This window comes from Poecilia mexicana, unplaced genomic scaffold (assembly GCF_051168715.1).
Source record: "Poecilia mexicana isolate PSO_F unplaced genomic scaffold, ASM5116871v1 scaffold_5, whole genome shotgun sequence".
Classification (NCBI taxonomy): Eukaryota; Metazoa; Chordata; class Actinopteri; order Cyprinodontiformes; family Poeciliidae; genus Poecilia; species Poecilia mexicana.
This window is the reverse complement of record NW_028263374.1, coordinates 28040439-28061572: the sequence shown is the minus strand read 5'-3', so window position 1 is coordinate 28061572 and position 21134 is coordinate 28040439. Positions and strand designations below refer to the sequence as shown.

The window sequence follows — 21134 nt, the reverse complement described above, 5'->3', positions numbered from 1 at the left end:
AGAAAAAAATATTAAAAAGCGATTCAACAAATTTGGCCAAAAATGAGGTTAGAAAAGAAAACGCTGACTCAGATGGGTGAATGTTAGTGCTTTATTTAAATCACCGAAACCTTTTCATTAATCATCATCATCATGGGACACAGATCCGCCCTGAACTTATTTACAGCTTAATTATCAACTCTGTCATGTTTTTCTGCGTCTCCTTCACTTTTATGCACAGTTAGAAAATATCTCACCCCTTAAAAATCAAAGAAAAACAGGAAAAAGTCAAACAAACACAATTAAATCTCCATCTTAACCTGTAAATACGGCCTGTGACCGCTGCGGTCCAACCATTGTGTGTAATTTGGAAAAATCCAGCTTAATATTTAGATTTTCAACATGAATCAGTCCCAGCTCACATGAAAAACGGAAATAAACCAACACCAGATCAATAATAACAAAAACAATCAGTCTGACTTTATGACACATTATGGTGGTGAGCTTGGTGACAATTGAAATTTTCATCAAAATGTGACCAAAAGTAAGAAAAAGGATGAGAAATTTCTGCTTGTGTGACAAAAAAACTAGTTTTTTAATGTAACATTAACATCTGAAATGTAAGGGAGACTGAATCAACATGTTTTCACTTCATAACGGCTTAAAATTTTGGCAAGCTGAACTGAGAATGGGTTAAAGAAAACACAAAAACAGGAGGGAATAAATATACAGATTAAGCCGTTTACTCCCACTGGAAGCACCTTGTTGTTCGTTTCCAGAGTCAATAATTAAAATTATACAGCCTTGAAAATCCCCAAGGTTTATTCCAAACATTTGAGGCATTTCTGTAACTGCTGACTTAATCATTTTCTGATATTGTTGTTGAAGAAAATATCTATCATCAGATTATCCAGCTTTCTTATTTCTACAAGTTCTCAGTAAAATTTTCAACAAAGAAGGGAAATTATCAAAACACTGCTTTTAAAACAGCAGCAGGTTATTGACTTCAAAATAAAACATCAGTAACTGAGAGCAGATGTGGCTGTATTTTTTTAATTACATTTAATCAGAAGTTTTGTGAACTCTAATCAGTAGCTGATCTGTTCACTGCAGAAACATCAAATCTTACCAAGAATATTTGGTCTAGTTTCTAATGTAGATAGTTTAGTACACATGAAATAAGATTACACTAACTTACAAGTAAGTAACTTATCAGCAAGGTATATAAACTTGTTTTAAGTCAATAATTCCTTAATATTGATGAAAAAGTTCTAGTTCCACTGACAGATTAATTCACTAATATGGGGAAAATGTCTTGTTTTAAGTGAAATAATCTCCCTAAGAATTAAAATATTTGCACTAGAAGCTGGACCAAAGATACTTGGTAAGATTTTGTGTTTTTGCATGTTTACATTCGGGAATAAAGTTGGGGATTTAATATTTAAACGGATCGTCTCCTTTTAGTGTTCTGCATCTTGATTTTTAGGGTTTTAGAAAACCTTGGCACCTTTAAATTTTTTTGTTGTTTTTGCAAGGAGAGGTTTGAAGGAAGCAGTGCATAGCTTGGACGTTAGTCATAAGCATAATGCAGTCAGGCAGCAACTTATACTTTCTGCTAATGCCTGACAGACAAAACTCAGGGTTTAATAAACATGGCAGTGTTTAAGAGCTGAAGGTGAACTTTAATTTAATCAAGAAACGCGTTAGATTCAATAATCCTCCCAGAGTTACAGACAAACCTGAGCAAATCCTGGTAGATATCTGTAAAAACAGAAACTAATTTTTGTTGCTGCAGCAACATCTCACTGGAAAAGAAATGTTCTAGATAGGTGGTGTCCAAACTTTTTGCCCTTGGGATGAAAACTGTCAGATTTAAACAACTCATGAACCACAAAATTCATTAATTAAAAGAAACACACAAAAAATGGGTTTATTATAAGCTTTTTTTTTTTTTTTTTTTTTTAAAAAGGTTCATTTGTAAAAAAAAAAAACAATAATAATTGTATTTATTATTACCATTATTATTATTATTATCATTATTATTATTATTATTATATATGGCTCCAATACAATAAAAAAATCGCTTTCAAGTTTTGAATATCCTGTATTTTAAAATTTACGCATTGCATCATGGGAACAAGAACCTTTGCGAAGCGCGAAAACTGGTCAGATGACATTTCAAGCTCTCGCTAACCGGACCCTGGAACATCCATCTTTTGGACTTCGGTTGGATTAAGAGTTGGAGGAACTTTTCTGGCACCTCCGTGGTAATGTAAAACAAATCAGAACACATTTTATGTATACAGTGTTTTGAAAAATTTGTAGTTAGTTAATGTTTAACTTCGGGAGTATGTAACAGCAAACTATTTTGCAGTCTTATTTTGACAAAAAAGATTATATATTATTTTAAAATGATGTCTTTGCTTGTAAAAGTAAACCGCGGTCACTGCTGTATTGTTATTTATCTATTCTTTTTTAAGATGGACAAATGAAAGCCTGGTATAAAGTGGAACTCATCATGAAATAACGACATAAATGGACGCTGCTCTGACACAACCGTTGGACGGAGGGGGGGGGACGGGAAGGAATATTTACGGGAAAATAATAAGGAGAGGGAGTGGGGGGGGAGTAAAAAACGGTAATCCCAGATCCCCCCGACCTCCCCAACTTCACTTTCCTCCTTCGGTTCTTTTTTAGTGTTTTCTGTCTGTTGGCCTCCGAGTCAGGACCGGCCTCCGAGTCAGGACCGGCCTCCGAGTCAGGACCGAGGACCGGCCTCCGAGTCAGGACCGAGGACCGGCCTCCGAGTCAGGACCGAGGACCGGCCTCCGAGTCAGGACCGAGGACCGGCCTCCGAGTCAGGACCGGCCTCCGAGTCAGGACCGGCCTCCGAGTCAGGACCGGCCTCCAAGTCAGGACCGGCCTCCAAGTCAGGACCGGCCTCCGAGTCAGGACCGGCCTCCGAGTCAGGACCGGCCTCCGAGTCAGGACCGGCCTCCGAGTCAGGACCGGCCTCTGTTACTTGTAAGTTAGTACACTTAAAATAGGATAAAACTAAGATATTTGCACGAGAACCTAAACAGAAATACTTGGTAAGAAGTGCAGAGTGAGACGTTGCTGCTGCAATAAAAGACAGATTCATATCGACACATAAAATGGCTTTTTACACATATTCACCAGGTGTGCTAATAAATCTGTCTGTACATGCCTTCAGTTTTTCAAAATAAGAGAAGAAACTAAGGTGAATCAAAACGCCACAGTGCCTGGATGCAGCATCCCAGATGACAGGAAGGCCTTTTCAAAATAAAACTGTGCTTTTTCTCTTCTTTTTATGCAGACGGCGTCATCATGAGGCATCCTGCTGGAGAAACAGTTCGAATCTCCTGCTCCTTCAGATCCGGCTCCTCTATTTTACTTGAACGTTAAAAACAGAAACTTACCAATAATCTAAATACGGAACCTGTATAAAAGCAGTGTTTTTGTTTTGTGATTTTTCTGCACAGAGTAAAAACCGTTTCTCATTTCCTCTTGGCATAGAGTTTCATTGAGTTTTTAAGATCATATTGTCCGTTTTCAAGTCTGATTACTCAGCTGTTTGATCACCAGACGTAAATCACCTGGAAGCCGAAAATCCCGCCTGCACCCCCAGCCGTCAGGCTTCCGACTCACCCCGCTTCTTCCCCTCCTCCCCCACGTCGCTCTCCTCTGATTGGCTGCTGCTGAGCACCAGGAACTGTCCGTCAGGCGTGGGCAAGTTAGCAGGGCGACTTGAGGCGGCGATCAGGCGACTCTGCTCTTCTAAATCCTGCATTTCAGGTCAAGGAAAAAATAAAAGGTGCTGAGAGTGAAAGGAAAACTAAAGTTACAACAATCTGTCCATGTAAACTGCAAAAACTTTGTACACTTTAAATAAGACAAAATTAATTTATAAGTAACTTCAGCAAAATATAAGCGCATGTTTTAAGTCAATAATCCTTTAACTGTTGAAAAACTACAGTCTATAAATGAAAATAGAACCGCAAGTAGGTCGTCGCTCCACGTTCACGGCCCTCTGCACCCCCACAAATACCCCCAGGATGCAACCTTTGAACTGGGCTTCGCCACCGCCGCCACCCTGCACATTGACCCAGCCAGCAGTTTTTCAGGAATGTTATTGGTCCCAAGTAGGGCTGAAAGTAGTTTTAAATTCTTGCCGGTACTATGATGAAAATTGTCAGTGGCTCATTGCACAAACCAAAACAAATAAAAACATTAATATTTTACTGAACTATAAGCTCCTTGTATGGATAACAGAAAGTAGAGGCACTTCACAATGTGAACAACTTTATTCTTCCATACGTGGTGAAACGTAATTAGTTACATTTACATCTATTGCTGTAATTACAGTTTGTCTAATTTGTCCTTTAATCCCTTAACTCGCGCCAGAACGCTCATGTGTTGTTTTTTCATTGTATTTTCCAGGGCTGAGATTTAAGGGTTTAAACTCTGCCGGTGTCCATTATGACGCTTTTATTGGGCAGCCTAGAGCCCCCTTTTGATTGACACCACATTCGACCAATAATGTTATGAAATGTTTTTTTCTGAGCCAATAATATCCAGAGAGCGACTTCAGCTCGTTTTGACATGCCTGTATTCCTTCTGGAATATTTCTGACTGGCCAACTCGGAAACTAAATCTAAAGCCGCCGATGTGTAGCCAACGTGTGTCCTGTCATAAGGATATAAGGCATTTCGGGGTTTGTTTTGACATGAACCCACCAGCTGCATGTGTAACCACGTGTACCGCATGCGCCTGTGCAGCGTCAAAGTCAGGCTCTGTGCGCCATCATGCCTCACGGTGTTTACAGGATTTTTTCTCACCAACGTAGAGACACGTTGTCAGAAGTGTCAAAACTGGGGGGTCGGATGGGGGCAGACAGACGGACAGTGTATTGCAAGAAGGGGGAGGAGGTCTGACTGTACGCTAACCCCCAGATATGCCATTTTATTTATATAATTCTAAGTAATTTTCACTATGAGTAGTAATGTTTTTAACAGGATTCCTCTGGTCATTATCTTTCATTTGAGCCTCATTGATGGCTGTATGTTGAAGCACTGAGGAGTTACAGTCATTTGAAGTTTGTATATTTATTCATATCATATGAATAAATAAATATCTCCAAAATGACATTTCTGTTTGTGCTATTTTGATCAATCTTGAAATCCACGAGCAGAATACTTTATTCTACAGATTTATTGTATTTCCCAGTCCATACATTCAACACTCAATGTGTATTTACAAGAAATAAAAATGAAAAATCTGGGTGAACCAAATTTTTCAAATATTTTTGTGTTACAAACGTAACAGCTGCAAACTACTTTGGCCCCTGAATACTTTCAACTGCTTGAGTTCTTTTTTAATTAAATATTTTTTTAATCTTACTTGAGTAATTTCCAGGCAGCTATTTAGTTGAGTAAAAAGTTGTTGAAGTAACTTAACTCCGACTGTTTATTGATTCTCCCTCTGGTGCAGTTTTACCTTTTCTATCTGCCTTTGCTTGTTGAGCTCCTCCTGCTGTTTCTCTTTGGCCTTGTCCTGCTCCTTCTTCTTCTCCACCGCTTTACTTTCCTGAAAAACAACAAGTTTACCAGAACTGAACCACTGAACGAGAGAATCAGCTCTGATACAGACTCACCATCTCTGAGTGGAATGCTATCTGCTTGGCCAGACCGATGCTGTCGCAGATCTAAAAACAGAAATCTGGGTCAGAATTACAGCAACAACAAATTCTGCTAGACGATAAACTGTCCCAGAGGTTAACAAGATAAACAACAATACTGAAGCTGTGAGTCCATTTTAATGCAATATGGTAATTAGGAGTGCACCAATTTATGGACCAGCCAATTTCCTTAATTTTGGGAGATCAGTGATTGGCTGATGCTTACACGTAAAGCTGATCTTATCCATCAACCTTTTCTACCTCAGCAAAGGTCTAAAAATCGACCTCTGTCCTCTTTTGCTCTCCCATCAGAGAAGACTGACAGACCGGCCCACCAGGTCATGTCTGCACATTTAAAGTTAACAATAGTCACCTGACTGTTGCCAACTCAGCCACTTTCTTGCTATAGTTAGCGACATTTCAGACAAAAAAAATGGTATTGGCCAAACTCGGAATGGGCAGGTCAGACTTTTTAAAAATTGTTTAATTTCGATCAGTCAAAAATGTCCAACTGATGCATCCCTAGTAATAATGGCATAATAGTAATGCAAGAACACATTTTCAAAGATCAATAAACTTTAAATTCTACTGAACATTTAATACAGGAAGTACCACATGTAAAGAAAACTGTCCTTCAAAACAAGAGGCTAGTTGAGACCAAAGCACCAGACTGAAGACTTTTGTCATCCAGTTTTTGGGAAAGAGACAAAAGACAAAAATAATAAATCATGAAAATGGAAATAACTGAGATCCTTTTAATTTATTATGTAAATAATTGATTTTTAGTGACAAATAAGACTCAGAACAGAACCAGAACCTTCTCTCCATCGTTGTTGGACTCAAAGATGTAGCAGACGACCCGAGAGTCGCCTCGCCCGCCGGCTGCCTGCAGGACGAAGCCGAACAGCCGCTTGTTGTCCTGGTGGGACGCACAGTGGACGACGCTGGACAGCGGGAACTGCAGCGGGTCAGAGGACAGCGTGAGCAGACACAGGAAAACTTTAACTAGGACAGGAGTAGAGAGGAAAACTGGGAGCAGCTTACCCTGAGTCGAGTGACCTGCGTCTGGGGATCAATGAGTCTGGAAGACAAAGGGTTCAGCTTTAGGTAAGAGTCGAAAAACAGCTGGAAAATGGAGATAACTGGATTTTTAAAAAACGTTTTTATTTATTAATTTTCTATAATTTTACTTCTCACTAATTTATTATTCCTTGATGTTAAAGTTGTCAACCTTAATTCATTAAAAGATGGGATATAATTTGCATAAAGGCTGAACAAATAATTGGATCAATCACAATTATGGAAATAATCGTTAACTAATTTAGTAATTGATTAATCATTAGCTGGAATATACAGACTCAAAAAATGTCATTTTCTGAAATGAGCAGAAATTAAACCAAAACTGTTCACAATATGTGTACAGTTTTCATTTGGTTCACCTTCCCTAAAGCAATGTTATAACTTGTTTATTTTAATAAGAAATTATTAGTTTATTTGAACCACTTAAGCTTAATATTGTATAAAAAAAAACTTACAAGATTAAATTGAAAAATATGAAGAATGGGCAATTGTTTTTATCTGATTAATCAATATACTACTGAATTACTAAAGTAATAAAATAGAAAAAGGCGAAGCTCTGAGGAATCATTAATTACTAAAATAAATCTCACGTAGTTCACTGCATGTTAATATATATTTCTAAATACAACTTCAGAAGAAAGCAGCATTATTCTTTAGGGCTGAAACAATAAATCGATTATCGTTAGCCAATTGATTAATTGTTAACTGGAGAACACACTTAGAAAAAGGCTAATTGCTGAAGCAGAAACACTCAGAGCAGTAATTAAGCTAAAAGTGTACAAAAAATGTATGTATGCATTCTGTATTTAAGACCAACAAGAAAAACTTTGCCTATTTTATGGTGTCAGTTTTAGCTACGTTTTCAGTTTGCTGCTAAAATAGAGATGATTTAAAATAGACTGTTATTAGTTTCTTTTGTAAACAAAGGAATATCTATTTCCTAAAATCATATTACTTGTTCTCATGAAGTTAGCATCATTTGTGGCCTTGTTTTGTGAGCTACATGCTACGTTTCCTCGCCCAACAAACAGAGGGTGTTGTGGTTACTTGAGGCAGTCGCAGGTGACCAGCAGGTGAGACTCGGTCATCCTGAAGATGTTGTGGATGGCTCTGGCGGCTAAGATCTGCCTCATGGTTTCCGATATGACGTCTGCCGACTCGGCGGTCTTCACCTCCATCGACCCGAGGAACCGAACGATGAACAGCTGGTGGAGGATCGAATCTGGACCAGAAAACGGCTGCTTGTCTTCAACTTTATCTATGCTGACATTTTAATGTAGAAGCAAAACTTGAACTAAAGTTTTTCTCACATGCAACAAAACCGTCAAGTCAAAAGTGTTGGCGGTTCAGGAAAATTATAAAGTACAATCAAGTAAATAAAGTCATCCAAATTTTTTATTTTATTCTTTTAGGTTAAAGTTTGTAATCATAGATCCAAAATGATTTTGCTGTATTGGCATTTAGGCATCTAGTTTTCAAATTCTTTTTAAACAGATTTCTTCTCAGTTATAAGAACATGATTTAGTTCTTTCAAAATGCTTTATTTAATACATTAAATAAAAACTAATTTGGCTTTTTACTAAAAGTCTCTAGATAGATGCGGTTCTTATAAAAGGTTACAATATTTTCCATTGCAAGAAAATTATGCTTGATTAAAAATACAAAGTTTAATAAACAAATTTGTATCATTCCTGAACTGCAGTTGGGGGCCACAAAAAAATGTGTCAGAGGCCCTCAAATGGCCCACGAGCCGTACTTTGGACACCCCTGCCTTAAATTATTAATTAAATGCTCAGAATTTAAAACTTATTGGGAAAGAAAAATACAAGTTTAAAGTTTCTTTCTAGAAACTTTAATGAGCAACATTTAAACAAAAGCTAAACTTTATTATTAACCATTTAGTTTGATTTCTGGCTCCATAATTGTCCAATTCTGGGCAGCAGAGGCAGAAAAACCAAAGAAACATTTCATCTTAAGGTGATGCTGCTTTCTTAGACACCTGACTGGTAATAATGAGGTTCTAACAAGAGAATAAATGTAAATTCTGCAGGTAAACAGGAAGTACCTTCGCTGTCCTCCGCTGCGTTATCTCCAGATTCTCCAAACGGATTACTCCTTCTGCAGAAACACAAGCGGTCATGTTAACCTGCTGCTTGGATCACGTTTAGCAGGGTTTGTTCACTTCTCAAGGTAAGATTGGATTCACGCTTTGGAGATAAAAACAAAACAAATGAACTGAAAAAAAAGAATTTAATTTCAATTAACAAAAAATAACAATCAGGCAAAAGAAAATGTTCCTTTCAATAAAAAACTGTTGAAACTTTAACAAAACCTGCAGGTGTGTGTCTGGTGAAAGTTTGGTTAAAACATGTTTGTTTTTCATCCATTTGGTAGAAAATCCAGAAACTTTACTCAAGCAAAAGTAAAAAATACAGTGTAGTAAAAATACTCCTAAAAGTTTGTTTTTTTCAAAAAGGTTACTCTATTAAATGTAATTGAGTAAATGTAATTAGTTACTACCCAATCTGTTGAAACTTGAGCATGTTCTAGCATTTGAAGCACCCTGATTTATTAGTAACTGCTTTCTAATCACCTGGCTCTGCATTTGGGTGTATTAGATTTTTAACACAACGTTTCCAAAGACTCCATCTTTGGTGATTAAATAATTCTGGAGTGTTTTCGTTCTCTTGTACTTAGAGGCTGATAAAGATCAGACAACGTTCATTAAATCTACTTTATTTCATAAGAAAACCTTGGGAGTGTGAGTGAGGTGTCAGGAATAAAAATGTTCTGTCAGACACCTGCCGGGCTGCGCTGCCGCCTTGTTCTGACCCGAGATCTCCTCTGTGACGGGGGAGATGATGTCAAACTGGATGGGCGTGTCCGGAGCAACCAGCGCGTCCAACGAGAGGACAGACAGAGCGGGCGACGGCTCAGAACCGACTGAGCTGATGCTGCTCGTTCGGCCCGTTCGGCCCTTACTGGAATGGAGAGAACAGATGCAGTGATCAGACTCACCAGCAGGGGGCAGCCTGCTGCGTTTCCCATCCTCACCTGCTGGGTCTCATGCTCTCATGTCTCTGCTGGAACGATGGCGATGGCGTCACCGCTTCCAGGGCGGTTTGGTTCACTCTGGCTGCCAGCTCCTACCAGAAACACAGCTGCTTTTAAATTTCATATCAAAGTTTTAGAGAGACGCTAATTATCACTACGACTGTGTTAAATCCCTCTTTAAAAATATTATACTCAACCAAGAGAAGCTCTACTTCAACAGCTCCGCTCCCTGGCGGAAGTAGAGCTTTCCTCAGCAAACTGCTATCATGGCAGACGTAACAGACCTCAGTGTGTTACCAGAGACATTTTTTGAGTCATTTTTGACTTATAAACCAACACTGAGGCAAAGACGACGCTTAGAAATAAACAGTAGCATGAAACGTGTTTAAGTGTTAGTACAGCAGTTACTGCAGGTTAAGTTTAATGCTGCCATAGAGCTACTGTTGGAATCTAGACACATAAAATCCAGCATAACTACCTTCACTTATTGATCTGGAAATGATTAGATGCTTAGTATTGTTTTAATTTAACCGAGTTGTGTTTGTTTGACACTTAGCTGTCAGTCGTTAACACAGAGCCCTTAAACCGTTAGCCAGATTACTTCCAGATAATATATTAGGAAGCAATGCTAATATATTAGGTTAAAACAGCATTCATGACAAAGGGGTACAGTTTTTTTTATTCACTTGTGTTTAGTTATTTGCCTAATTAACAGCAACCATGATTATCTATTATTTTCCTCAAAATCTCTCTGACTGCAGCATGTTTGCTATGACAAATGCTGCAAGTACTGCACTTGCAACACTGATTGGTCAGTTGCTAACGAGCAAATGATTGGGGGAGGATTGCTCTACGTCTGTTCTAATAGAGCGGATTAATAATGAAATGCCTGTGAAACAGAAAACACACCTCTGCGTTCTCGCTCAGGTAGATCCTTCTGGAGATATTGTTGATGGTTGAGATCCACTGTTGGAGGAAGCAGCAGAGACTCAGCGTCAGAAAACATCAGCTAACGAAGGAGATGGATGACAGGAAATCATTTTACCTCCTCACAGTCCTTCCTGCTCTCTGCCTGCAGCGTCACGACTCTGACAACACAAATAAGACAGAAAGAGCCGTGGATAAGTAAAAAAACTCAGGAGAGCGATGGAAGGACAGAGAAGCAGCAATCTCACTTTTTGCCGTCGAAGGAGGTGACCTGAAAACAGAATCTACGGTCGTCCGAGTCGACGGCCATGACGGAGCAGTTATCGAGGTCCGTGACCAGGCCGCCCGCCACCTCGCCGCGGCCCTGCTGCATCAGGTTCCCTCCCTGCGTGAAGAAGTACTGACGTTCCCATGACGACGACACGAGGCCCGTCTTACTGCCAGACACACAGAGGAGTCGCGTTTAACTCCAAATGCTCAGGAAAACGGCTACAATCTGCCAAAACTAGCCACTCCAGACTAGCGGCAGCAGCAATTAGCAAACATCTGGTGGAACTGCTCCACGTCCAGAACCAGAACCAAACCTGGAGAAGCAGCATTCAGCTTCTATGCACCACAAATCTGAAAAAAGCTTCCAGAAAACTGCAAAACAGCCGAAACACTGAGTTCCTTTAAACCACAACTAAAAATCCAGATGGTCGGAGCTGCTTCTGAAACATTATAAATGAAACATTGATCAATATATTTGATGTATATTGATGATTTTAACGATGGCATTTGACGAAATAAAATGTCGATTATTGGTTTTCACAACCGTTGACTAAATGATGTGCTTATGATGTTTTCACAATATAAAGCACTTTGAACTGCTGTGTTGCTAAAATGCAGTATACAAATAAAGTTGATTGATGAATTGATTAAAGTCAATTAATCAGTCAATTATGATTAAAAACAGAATTATTGCATCACAGTCAGAATGGAAAAAAGTGGCACAATCATTTTCCATCTGAACTTGTTACAGGGCAAAAGAAAACACAAACATGTCGCACTTCTCCTAAGGGTTTAACGAAACAACAGAAATATATTTTCTGACCTTGACCTTCAAATAAAACCCATCTGTATCTACCCAAAATGAAAACACAAACACATCCCCCAACAGCAGGTAAGATTATGACTGCCCATAAATCCTCCATGAACCCCTAAACTTTACATTTTAACTGAGAAACAATGAAAACACAGATCCTGATAAAACAGCTGTAGAAGAGTTAAAACACGCCGGAGCAGCTTGCGTCTTACTTGCGGATGTAAAGGTAGCCTTGCTTCCTGGTGAGGTTGCGACAAACGGGCGAGTGGGCGGGGTCAGGGTCACATGGCGCATACAGAGGGTCACATGACCTTTCCATCTGCTGGATGTTTTCCTGCATCTGGCCTACCTCCTCCTCCATCTCCCGGCGCACGCTGCAGACACGTTTCACATGTTTACCTCTAAGAATATTATAGCTCCAGATTACGGCGACAGTTGGAGGCTCTTACTTCTGGACGCTGGTTCCTATTGTTCCCAGGAAGTCCTCCCACTGCTGGGTGAGGTTTTCAGAGCCCAGCTTAAAGAAGCTGATCTGCACACAACAAATTACATTAAAATCAACAAGATGACAGGATATAAAACATTTTTCATCAAAAGTTTTTAACCCACTTGCTATGTACGGCTGCAACTCGTATTTATTTTAGTAATCTAATAAAAAACTTATCACTTTCTGCTGATTTTTCTTTAAACCCCTTAATCTTACTTTATAATATGTTAAAATGTGTAAAAATGCAAGTAAATAAATAAATGCCTTTCCTAAATAAGAAAATAAACATGCTATGTTCTTTGCTATGCAAGAACATAGCAAAGGAACTAAATAAATACTTAAATAAGTATGAATGCTTCTTCAATTTACCAACTAATAATTGGATGCAAAAGGTGCTTAATAGGAGAATTCTACAGAATTTAAACCAGGTGAAGCTAAAACTATGACAGTCCTGGGTTTGAACATATTAAAGAATGTTTTTTCATCTAAATGCAAAATGTATAATATTCTGTGCACAGTTTTGGCTTTATTACAGCTTTAACTGTGTTGTTCTTCCAGCAAATAGAGTCTGTATACTCCAATTACTGATTAATCGATTACTAAATTAGTTGATAGTAATTTAAATCGATCCATCACGATTAAAGCGATAAATTGTTTCAGCTCTATGGGCAAAATCCTAGAAATGTTTCTGAAACCAACACTTCTCTTGCGCCCTCTGGTGGAGGGCGCCCGAGACTCTACTTCTCTGAGAAAACAATTCGACAATTCAAATGGAAAAACTGACAAAAATGTGTTCATCCATAGTGACACCTTGGATAGACAGAAATATGAGTTTTGAAATTATATTTGGTCCAATTTGTTGTTTGTAGGAAGGCAGCTAGATAAATATTTCAAAATAAAAGCTAATTGACATTAGAAAAAGCAAAATGCAGTAAAGCTGGTGAATGGTCCACAAACAATATGAGATGGAATAAATGTGTGTGTGTCTCTGTGTGTGTGCGTGTGTGTGTGTGTGTCTCTGTGTGTGTGTGTGTCTCTGTGTGTCTCTGTCTCTGTGTGTGTGTGTGTGTGTGTGTGTGTGCGTGTGTGTGTCTGTGTCTGTGTCTGTGTGTGCGTGTGTGTGTGTGTGTGTGTGTCTATGTGTGTGTGTCTATGTGTGTCTCTGTGTGTGTGTGTGTCTCTGTCTCTGTGTGTCTGTCTCTCTGTGTGTGTCTCTGTGTGTGTCTCTCTGTGTGTGTGTGTGTGTGTCTATGTGTGTGTGTCTATGTGTGTGTGTCTATGTGTGTCTCTGTGTGTCTATGTGTGTCTCTGTGTGTCTGTCTCTGTGTCTCTGTGTGTCTGTCTCTGTGTGTCTGTCTCTGTGTGTCTGTCTCTCTGTGTCTGTCTCTCTGTGTCTGTCTCTCTGTGTCTGTCTCTCTGTGTCTGTCTCTCTGTGTCTGTCTCTCTGTGTCTGTCTCTCTGTGTCTGTCTCTCTGTGTCTGTCTCTCTGTGTCTGTCTCTCTGTGTGTGTGTGTGTCTATGTGTGTGTGTCTATGTGTGTCTCTGTGTGTCTCTGTGTGTCTGTCTCTGTGTGTCTGTCTCTGTGTGTCTGTCTCTGTGTGTCTGTCTCTGTGTGTCTGTCTCTGTGTGTCTGTCTCTGTGTGTCTGTCTCTGTGTGTCTGTCTCTGTGTGTGTGTGTGTACCTGAGCCTGCATGTAGCCCAGTAGTGGCTCCAGCAGAGCCGTCTTCTTCTTGTACTGCAGTGTGTTCAGGGCGCAGAAGTAGTGCAACATGGTCTGGTGCTGCTTCTTGCGTGAGGTGTAGACGTCCTCCACCACCTCCGCTCTGACCTACGACGACAACAACAAAACTTTACCCTCTCATGGGGTTTCTCTCTGCAGCGAAACCAATTTGTTCCAGGAAAAAGAAAAGTAAAGACAGCTTTTTGGGAAAACTCTTGCTGGGCGTAAGGAGGATATCAGATGGTAAAAATGTTACTTTTGGTTGAGATCTCGTTACCTTGTCATTGTCCCTCCTCTTCGACAGCCGGCTGTATCTGTTAATTGCCGTGTCATGATCTGCCAACAAAAGGAAATCAGTTTTAGTTATTTTCCATGCTGGAGTGCTTATAAAATTACTACTTTATTCTCCTAATATTACATCTTAATTCTTGTAAAAGTCTTAGCCTGGCCCTCAGAACTAACCTGAATTCAAAGCCCTAATAAACAGAAGCTATAAAACATGTTTGTCAAACAAGATGGCCGCCCTGGGTGTGCTGACATCACTCTGAACTGGAGAAGATTTTTTTAAAATCTTCAAAATCCAAAAATTTGATTAACCGATAAATGCTGAAACTGCTCTGACTTTGGAAAATACGATGGAAGGAAAAACTGATGAGTGGCAGCTTCCTTGTCTTACCGTCGCTGGCTATCTGGAAGACTTCTTTCAGCGTGAGGATCTCTGGAAAGACAAAAACACCAGGAAGGTAAGGAAATATCTTCAAAACATCTATTTATGCTGATCAGAAACGTTATCGACGTCAGCAGCACGTGTTGCATTTTATTACATTTTCTGTAATCTTTGTTTCTGTGCCAACTAGCTTGCTTACAGCTGCAGTATGTAACTTTTTCGAAACAATGGACTTGGCCTGAAAATTTGAACGAGCTTCGACAAGCTCCGCCCCCTCGCCCTCTGCTCTGCAGCAAGAAAAGAACCTAGAATACATCTAAAGTGATTTACAGATTATACTGTATAGAAATCAGGCTGGTATGTTTCACCAAAATATTCTGTATTTAGTTTGTTTTGATAAAATAATTGCTTTGTTTTACTTCCTGTAATTTTCTTGTGTAATTATAAATAATGTGTGATTTTAATTTTGTTCAATTTTAGGTTGGGACTACTGATGAAAATTAGCTCAATTTAGCCAACCTGGGCACGTTTACATTATATGATGTTAATTAATGTGTACTGTCCCTTGGCAAATAAATACATTTTAATTTGAGTTTTTGCATTTTTCATAATAAAAAGGATAACATTTCTGTGCCACGTGATTCATTTTAACTTCACAGTTGTTGCTCCCTTTGTAGAAAGTTTGGACACCCCAGTTATAAAGCTACCAGATGTGTGAGATGACGGTGAGTTCTGATTGGACGGTTCTGACTGGTTCTGATTGGACGGTTACGGTTTCCTACCCTTCAGGTCTCGCTCTTTGAACTGAGAGATGGGGAACATCATCGCGTCGGCCAGCTGGGTGGACAGGACAGCGTGACAGGAACTCAGCTGGACAGAGACAGGGACACTGGACGTTAGGACACGCTCTGAGCCGCGGTCCCATCTGTCCCAGAACCGGGACTCACCTCATCAATGACCTTAGCAAACTGCTGCAGGGTGGAGCTCATCACCTCATCATCGCCCCCTAGAGGAAAACGCTGCAGCAGAAACACAGAATGCTGGGTTTGGTTAATAACTTCAGGCAGACATGCAGCTGAATTAACCAGCAGCATGTCTACATCGGTGCATTAAAACCATAGTAGATGGGAATAAAGAGTAAATTTCTGCCAAAAGAAACAAATTTAATCTCAGAAATTTTTCTGAAAAAAAAAAAAAAAAATTAAATTCAAAAACTCAAAAAAGTCAAAATCTTCTGACTTTTGAAACTCAGAAAATAAAAAAGTCAAGAATTTTAAAATTTACAAGCTCAAAAAATGTCAGAGTTTATTGTGGAAAATATGTGAAATTAATCTGAATAGTTCTGAGGTTTTTTTCTTGCGTATTTAAGACTTTTTGAGGTCAAGTTTGCCTGTTTTTTTTTTAGAAGATTTCTGAGATTAATCTCAAAATTTCTTCATTTTTTGACAGAAATTTACTTCTCTTTTAAAATGACATCTACAAAAGTGTCAGATCATTATTTGAGGAGGGCAGCGCTCTTACATCCACCTATGAGTTGTTGTGAAGTGCTAGCAGCAAGGTGTTGAAATGTGTAGCATAGCAGAGGAAACTAAATCAATCAATTAAAAAAGTAAATGATAAATCGATCGTAGGTGATGAGTGACAGCGGTAACAAAAACCTAATTAGCAAGGAGTCACATCACTGCTTGCATTCAAATTTGTATGTTTTGCATCCAGTGAAAACAAGGATGTTAAATAAACTGGACAATATGCTGGCAGCTTAGTGACATTTCCACAGTTGTGGTCTTGACCGGTCTTGTAAATCCAGTCCTCAATGTCCGAGACCGAAACCGGTCTGGAGTTCTACAACGCTGGCTTTATTCTGCTGCCTCTTTCTTACATTTCTGACTTCAAATGCTTCCTAAATTTTCACTCTGCATTTTCGCAGGAAATACAATTTTTTCTAGTTACGACTATATTTATATAACATTTTGTAGCCTGGCCCTGAAACTCCAATTAGGATGATTGAGATAAAAACTGCTTTTTGAAAATATTTTCTGTCTTTTATAAAATCATTTGTTTTAGAAAATGAAATGCATTAAAATAGGAAATCGGTTCAGGTATGAGAAAATCTGAGGTTTTATTTTGAAGCTGCGTCGCCCAGCCCTGCCAGACGTTTGCATTTTCCTGGTTTCTACCTGTTTGTCGTACTCTTTCAGCAGTCGGGAGGTCAGGTGTGTCGCTGCACTCAGTTCATTCTGCAACACAAACATGGATCCCTGTGATGTTGAGGCTCCAACAGAGTTAACGATGCATCACTCCTGCAGGTTTGTACCTGTGCATCATAAATCCTCTGCATGGCCTGATAGAGCTGTGTGCAGTAGTTGGAGATGGCGGCGGTGTCCTCCTCAAACACTCCCAGCAGGGAGCGCGTCTGCAGGCAGAAAGTAGAAAACGACAGGAGCAAGAAGGAAGTCAGCGTGACACACAGGATCTCAATGAGCGCTGACTGTGCAAATCCACACCCACATCTGCTAAACGTCCCCACAGCACTCAAGGTGTGTTTCCACGATATTTCATTCACTCGTCGGTCTAGTTTTAATATCTCAGTTCCCTTAAAATAAAATAAAACTAACATAAAAGTAACTTTTCTGCAAAAAATATTATTTTGTTTTAAGTCAGTAATTCCTTAATATTGATTAAAAGGTTCTAGTTTCATTCACAGATAATTTCACTTTTAACAAGACATTTCCCATGTAATCAGTCAAATAATACTAGGATAATATTAGAGACTTATTGACTTAAACAAAGCTTCCATGTCTTGCTGAAAAGCGACATATGAATTAGTTTCATCTTATTTCAAGTGCACTAAGATAAACTAGATCAAAAATTACTTGGCAAAATTTTCTGTTTTTGTAGTGCAGCATGCACAAACGTTTGTAGAAATGTCTCCTGTTGGTGAAATATTTCCAAATCTGGTTGATGTTTTGAGTAAAACATCTTTTGTTGCAAAGTTTCCTAAACCAGTTTGAATATTTTTTTAAAGCTCTGGTCAAACTGGTGAAGAAAACACAGATTTGTAATCCGCCTCTGTCACCAAGCTAGTTCTGGCTTGCTCTCCGCACAGGTTGGACTCCTCCAGGGCTGCAACTAGTCACAGATCCAGTTTGTGTTGTCATGGAAAGGCGGTGGCTCTGTTGGCATCTCCAGGTCACGACCTCCTCCATATCTGAGGCCATGATGGTTCCCATAGATAAGAAGGTGGACTGCCCAGAACTTAAAGGGGCAGTACTGTGTAAAACAGACTTTTCTGATGTTCTAAAGTTATTCTCTCATCCAAAACGTACCTGGAGTATTCCCTTGATTCTTTCATATCTGAGAAATACTGTAATCGGCACAGCAACCATTCAGCTGTCCAAAACACCTGGGTGGACCTAGCCCCGCCTTCAAGGAGCTGCAGTTTCCAAGCTTCAGAGGTACCAGCCTCACAAAGCAGAACTACTACTCAGCTCCTTCAGACTAGCCAGCAGCAATTAGCAAACACCTGAAGGAACTGCACATCTTCTGAACTTTACGAGCTGCTTCTCAGTGCAACGTTGGTAAAAAAAACGTTGTTAAAGGGTTAAGAGCGATATTGTGGTGACTTCCTGGAAGCGTTGTTTCAGAAAGACAAAGAATTTTTAAAGAGACAGAGGCCCAATTTCTAGGGATAAAATATCAATGTAATTTTTCTTATAGGTCATATTAAATATGTATAGCATTTTTATAAAAACTGAAGATAACACAGAATATTGATTGTGCTATGACATGACACTCTCTGCCTGTAAAACAAACATTACTGTCCCTTTAAGTATATCAGTGTTTTCTTCAAGTGGGAGTTTGATGGTTAAACTAGGAGCTCTTCCTGTACAGTAGTGTGAAAAGGAGCCGAGCAAGAAAACAACATTACAAAATAAACCCCAGATCCCATCTAACTATAAAGAATCGTTACATTTCATCTTTTCCGACTTTATGCATAACACTCTCGGGTACGACATTCTGCAGCCAACATGTGACGTCACAGCAGGTGTTTTGCCTCACATTTGCAGCAGGTAAGGGTTACAGTATCACTAAGCGGATTTCCATGCAAAAGTGACAGGAAGCCGCCGGATGTCACTGGTTTGTGACCAGTGGGTTGGCTGTCGTCACTGGGAATGATGTGGGATTGGCTAGGGAAACGGTCGCGTCTTCTGGCAGTTAGATTTCTGATTACCGAGACGTTTTACCGGCAACTGGTAATTTTATTGACAGGACAGCCCAGCGGAAACAGGGATCAACTGATCCATTCGGGTTACAGACTGTTACCATTGAGCTGGAGCACTCTGCTGGATGGTGACAAACACTCTTAGCCAAGCTAGCGGCTAACGAACGATTAGCGGTGGTCCGGGGGAAACAACAGTTACCTGCGGACTGTCCTCCAACGTCTCCTCCAATGGCAGCTTCTCTATTCCGGGCATAGCCGCGACTGGCGCTTCGGGTATCGGAGCGAATTGGCAAAGAAAACACACAACAAATCGGCCCGACAACTCCCACTCAAGATTTCTTGGTTCCACGAATTCACAACACCCCAAATGAGCTCCTCCCGGTTCACCCTGGCCCCGCCCACCGGAAGGATTGTGATTGGCTGGTACAGACTTCCGTGAATTTAATTGGCTTCTCGTTTAAATAGAAATAGGCGCCATTTTGGCTCAGAGTGGGCTTGTCACCTTATTGTTTGTGTCTCTAAAGATGGGAGCCACAATGGAGATCTCCGTTTGTGAAAGAAGAAAAACGGCTCTGCCAATTTCTTCCCTCATTTCGTACAGTCCTACTTCAAACAAACCGTTTCATACCCACGTACTTAACCATGTTATATATTTATTTTTCGCTATAGCGTTATCCTTAATGAAGACACATTATTATAACAGTTCTCTAATCTCCTATTCAGCAACAAAAACAGCATTTCAGAACCAATGTGCTTATTATTTGCTGAGACAGGTTTATGGACAAATCAAAGCTTAAACGCAAAGAAAAGATTGAATTTGTAGCATCAGATGGTAACCAAACAATTGTTAAAATCCTATATTTATTATTGCTGAAACCATCAAATCAAACTTATTAATATTCACATTCTCATATACATTTCAGATTTGTGCTCTGCTTTTAAATTCAAGCAAATATGGGAGCCTTCTGGTGATCTGGGGGTTGTAAGAAGTGACTTTGCCATTTTCTCAAAACTAATACACCACACTTAGATTTTAGTTCTGATCCCCTTTTGAAGTAGTTGACTCAAATATGACCCAATCAAGATAATCATACATGACCTCCCACTGTTATATTATTTATTCAAGTTATGCAGGTGCTGGTAAAAAAAAATTGAATATCATGAAAAAGTTTATTCAAATCAGTAATTCCATTCAAAATGTAAATTTTTTATATTATATTCATTCATTATATACAGACTGATATATTTCAAATGTTTATTTCTTTTAGTGTTGATTCTAACTAATGAAAACTCCAAATTCAGTATCTCAGAAAATTATAATATTGTGAAAAGGTTCAATATTGAAGACCCCTAGTTCCTCATTCTATTCAGCTGATTAACTCAAAACACCTGCAAATGCTTTTAAATTGTATCCCGGTCCAGTTCTGTAGTTACACAATCATGGGGATGACTGCTGACCTGACAGCTGTCCAAAAGACGACCATTGACACTTTGCACAAGGAGGTAAAGTCACAAAAGGTCGTTGCTAAAGAAGATGGCTGTGCACAGAGCTCCATGTTCAAACACATTCATAGAGAGGAAGAATAGGGAAAAAGTAGACAAGCGATCCGGGATAACCACACTCTGGAGGGGATTATGAAACAAAACCCATTCAAAAATGTTGGGGAAGATTCACAAAGAGAGACAGCAGCTGGAGTCAAGAACCACCATGAAAAAGTCTTCAGCAAGTCAAAAACACATTGCAACTGGTCAAGAAATCATGTAAACACTGTTTTACATGCCAGGATGCCTATAAATGCCATCCCAAAGCCATTTTAAAGACCACATCCTGAACGGCAAAAACAAAGATGTTTATTCATGACGTCATGCGTCATTGAACAAGCAGCATTCAGTGGCCTGCATAAGCCCATTTTTGCCATTCACAATACGTCTTAAAATGTTCTGGCGGGATTCTTGCGGTATTTTTATGACGTCCTAATGCTGTTTTTGTCATAACGTTTCAGACGTGTGATAAAAGTGGTGATTTGTGGCACTTTTGGTTTGACAAACCAGTTGGCGACCAAAAATAAATAAATAAATAAATAAATAACTACGTGAAATAGCAATAGGGGTGAAATTTCTATGAAAGGCCAATACTAATATTAAGTGGATTAAATTACATTGAATTGAGAAATTGTATTACTTCCTCCTAATGTCACGTAAATTATAAATTATT

At 39.3% G+C, this 21134-nt stretch overlaps 1 protein-coding gene across 1 annotated transcript; it reads right to left on the bottom strand.

Moving 5' to 3' along the window:
* Positions 1–77: 77 nt before the first annotated feature.
* appl1 (adaptor protein, phosphotyrosine interacting with PH domain and leucine zipper 1) lies at positions 78–19310 on the bottom strand. The gene is made up of 22 exons (XM_014971051.2): positions 19119–19310; positions 17012–17110; positions 16875–16934; positions 15645–15716; positions 15480–15567; positions 14707–14748; positions 14308–14366; positions 13992–14138; positions 12272–12354; positions 12035–12196; positions 10987–11175; positions 10857–10899; positions 10721–10777; positions 9812–9903; positions 9559–9738; positions 8823–8875; positions 7805–7979; positions 6722–6758; positions 6495–6635; positions 5654–5704; positions 5497–5586; positions 78–3784 (listed from the first exon to the last, which is right to left on the bottom strand). The coding sequence occupies exons 1-22, from the start codon at positions 19170–19172 to the stop codon at positions 3632–3634; spliced, it is 2127 nt and encodes a 708-aa protein (XP_014826537.1). The 5' UTR covers positions 19173–19310; the 3' UTR covers positions 78–3631.
* Between the last annotated feature and the right edge of the window lie 1824 nt (positions 19311–21134).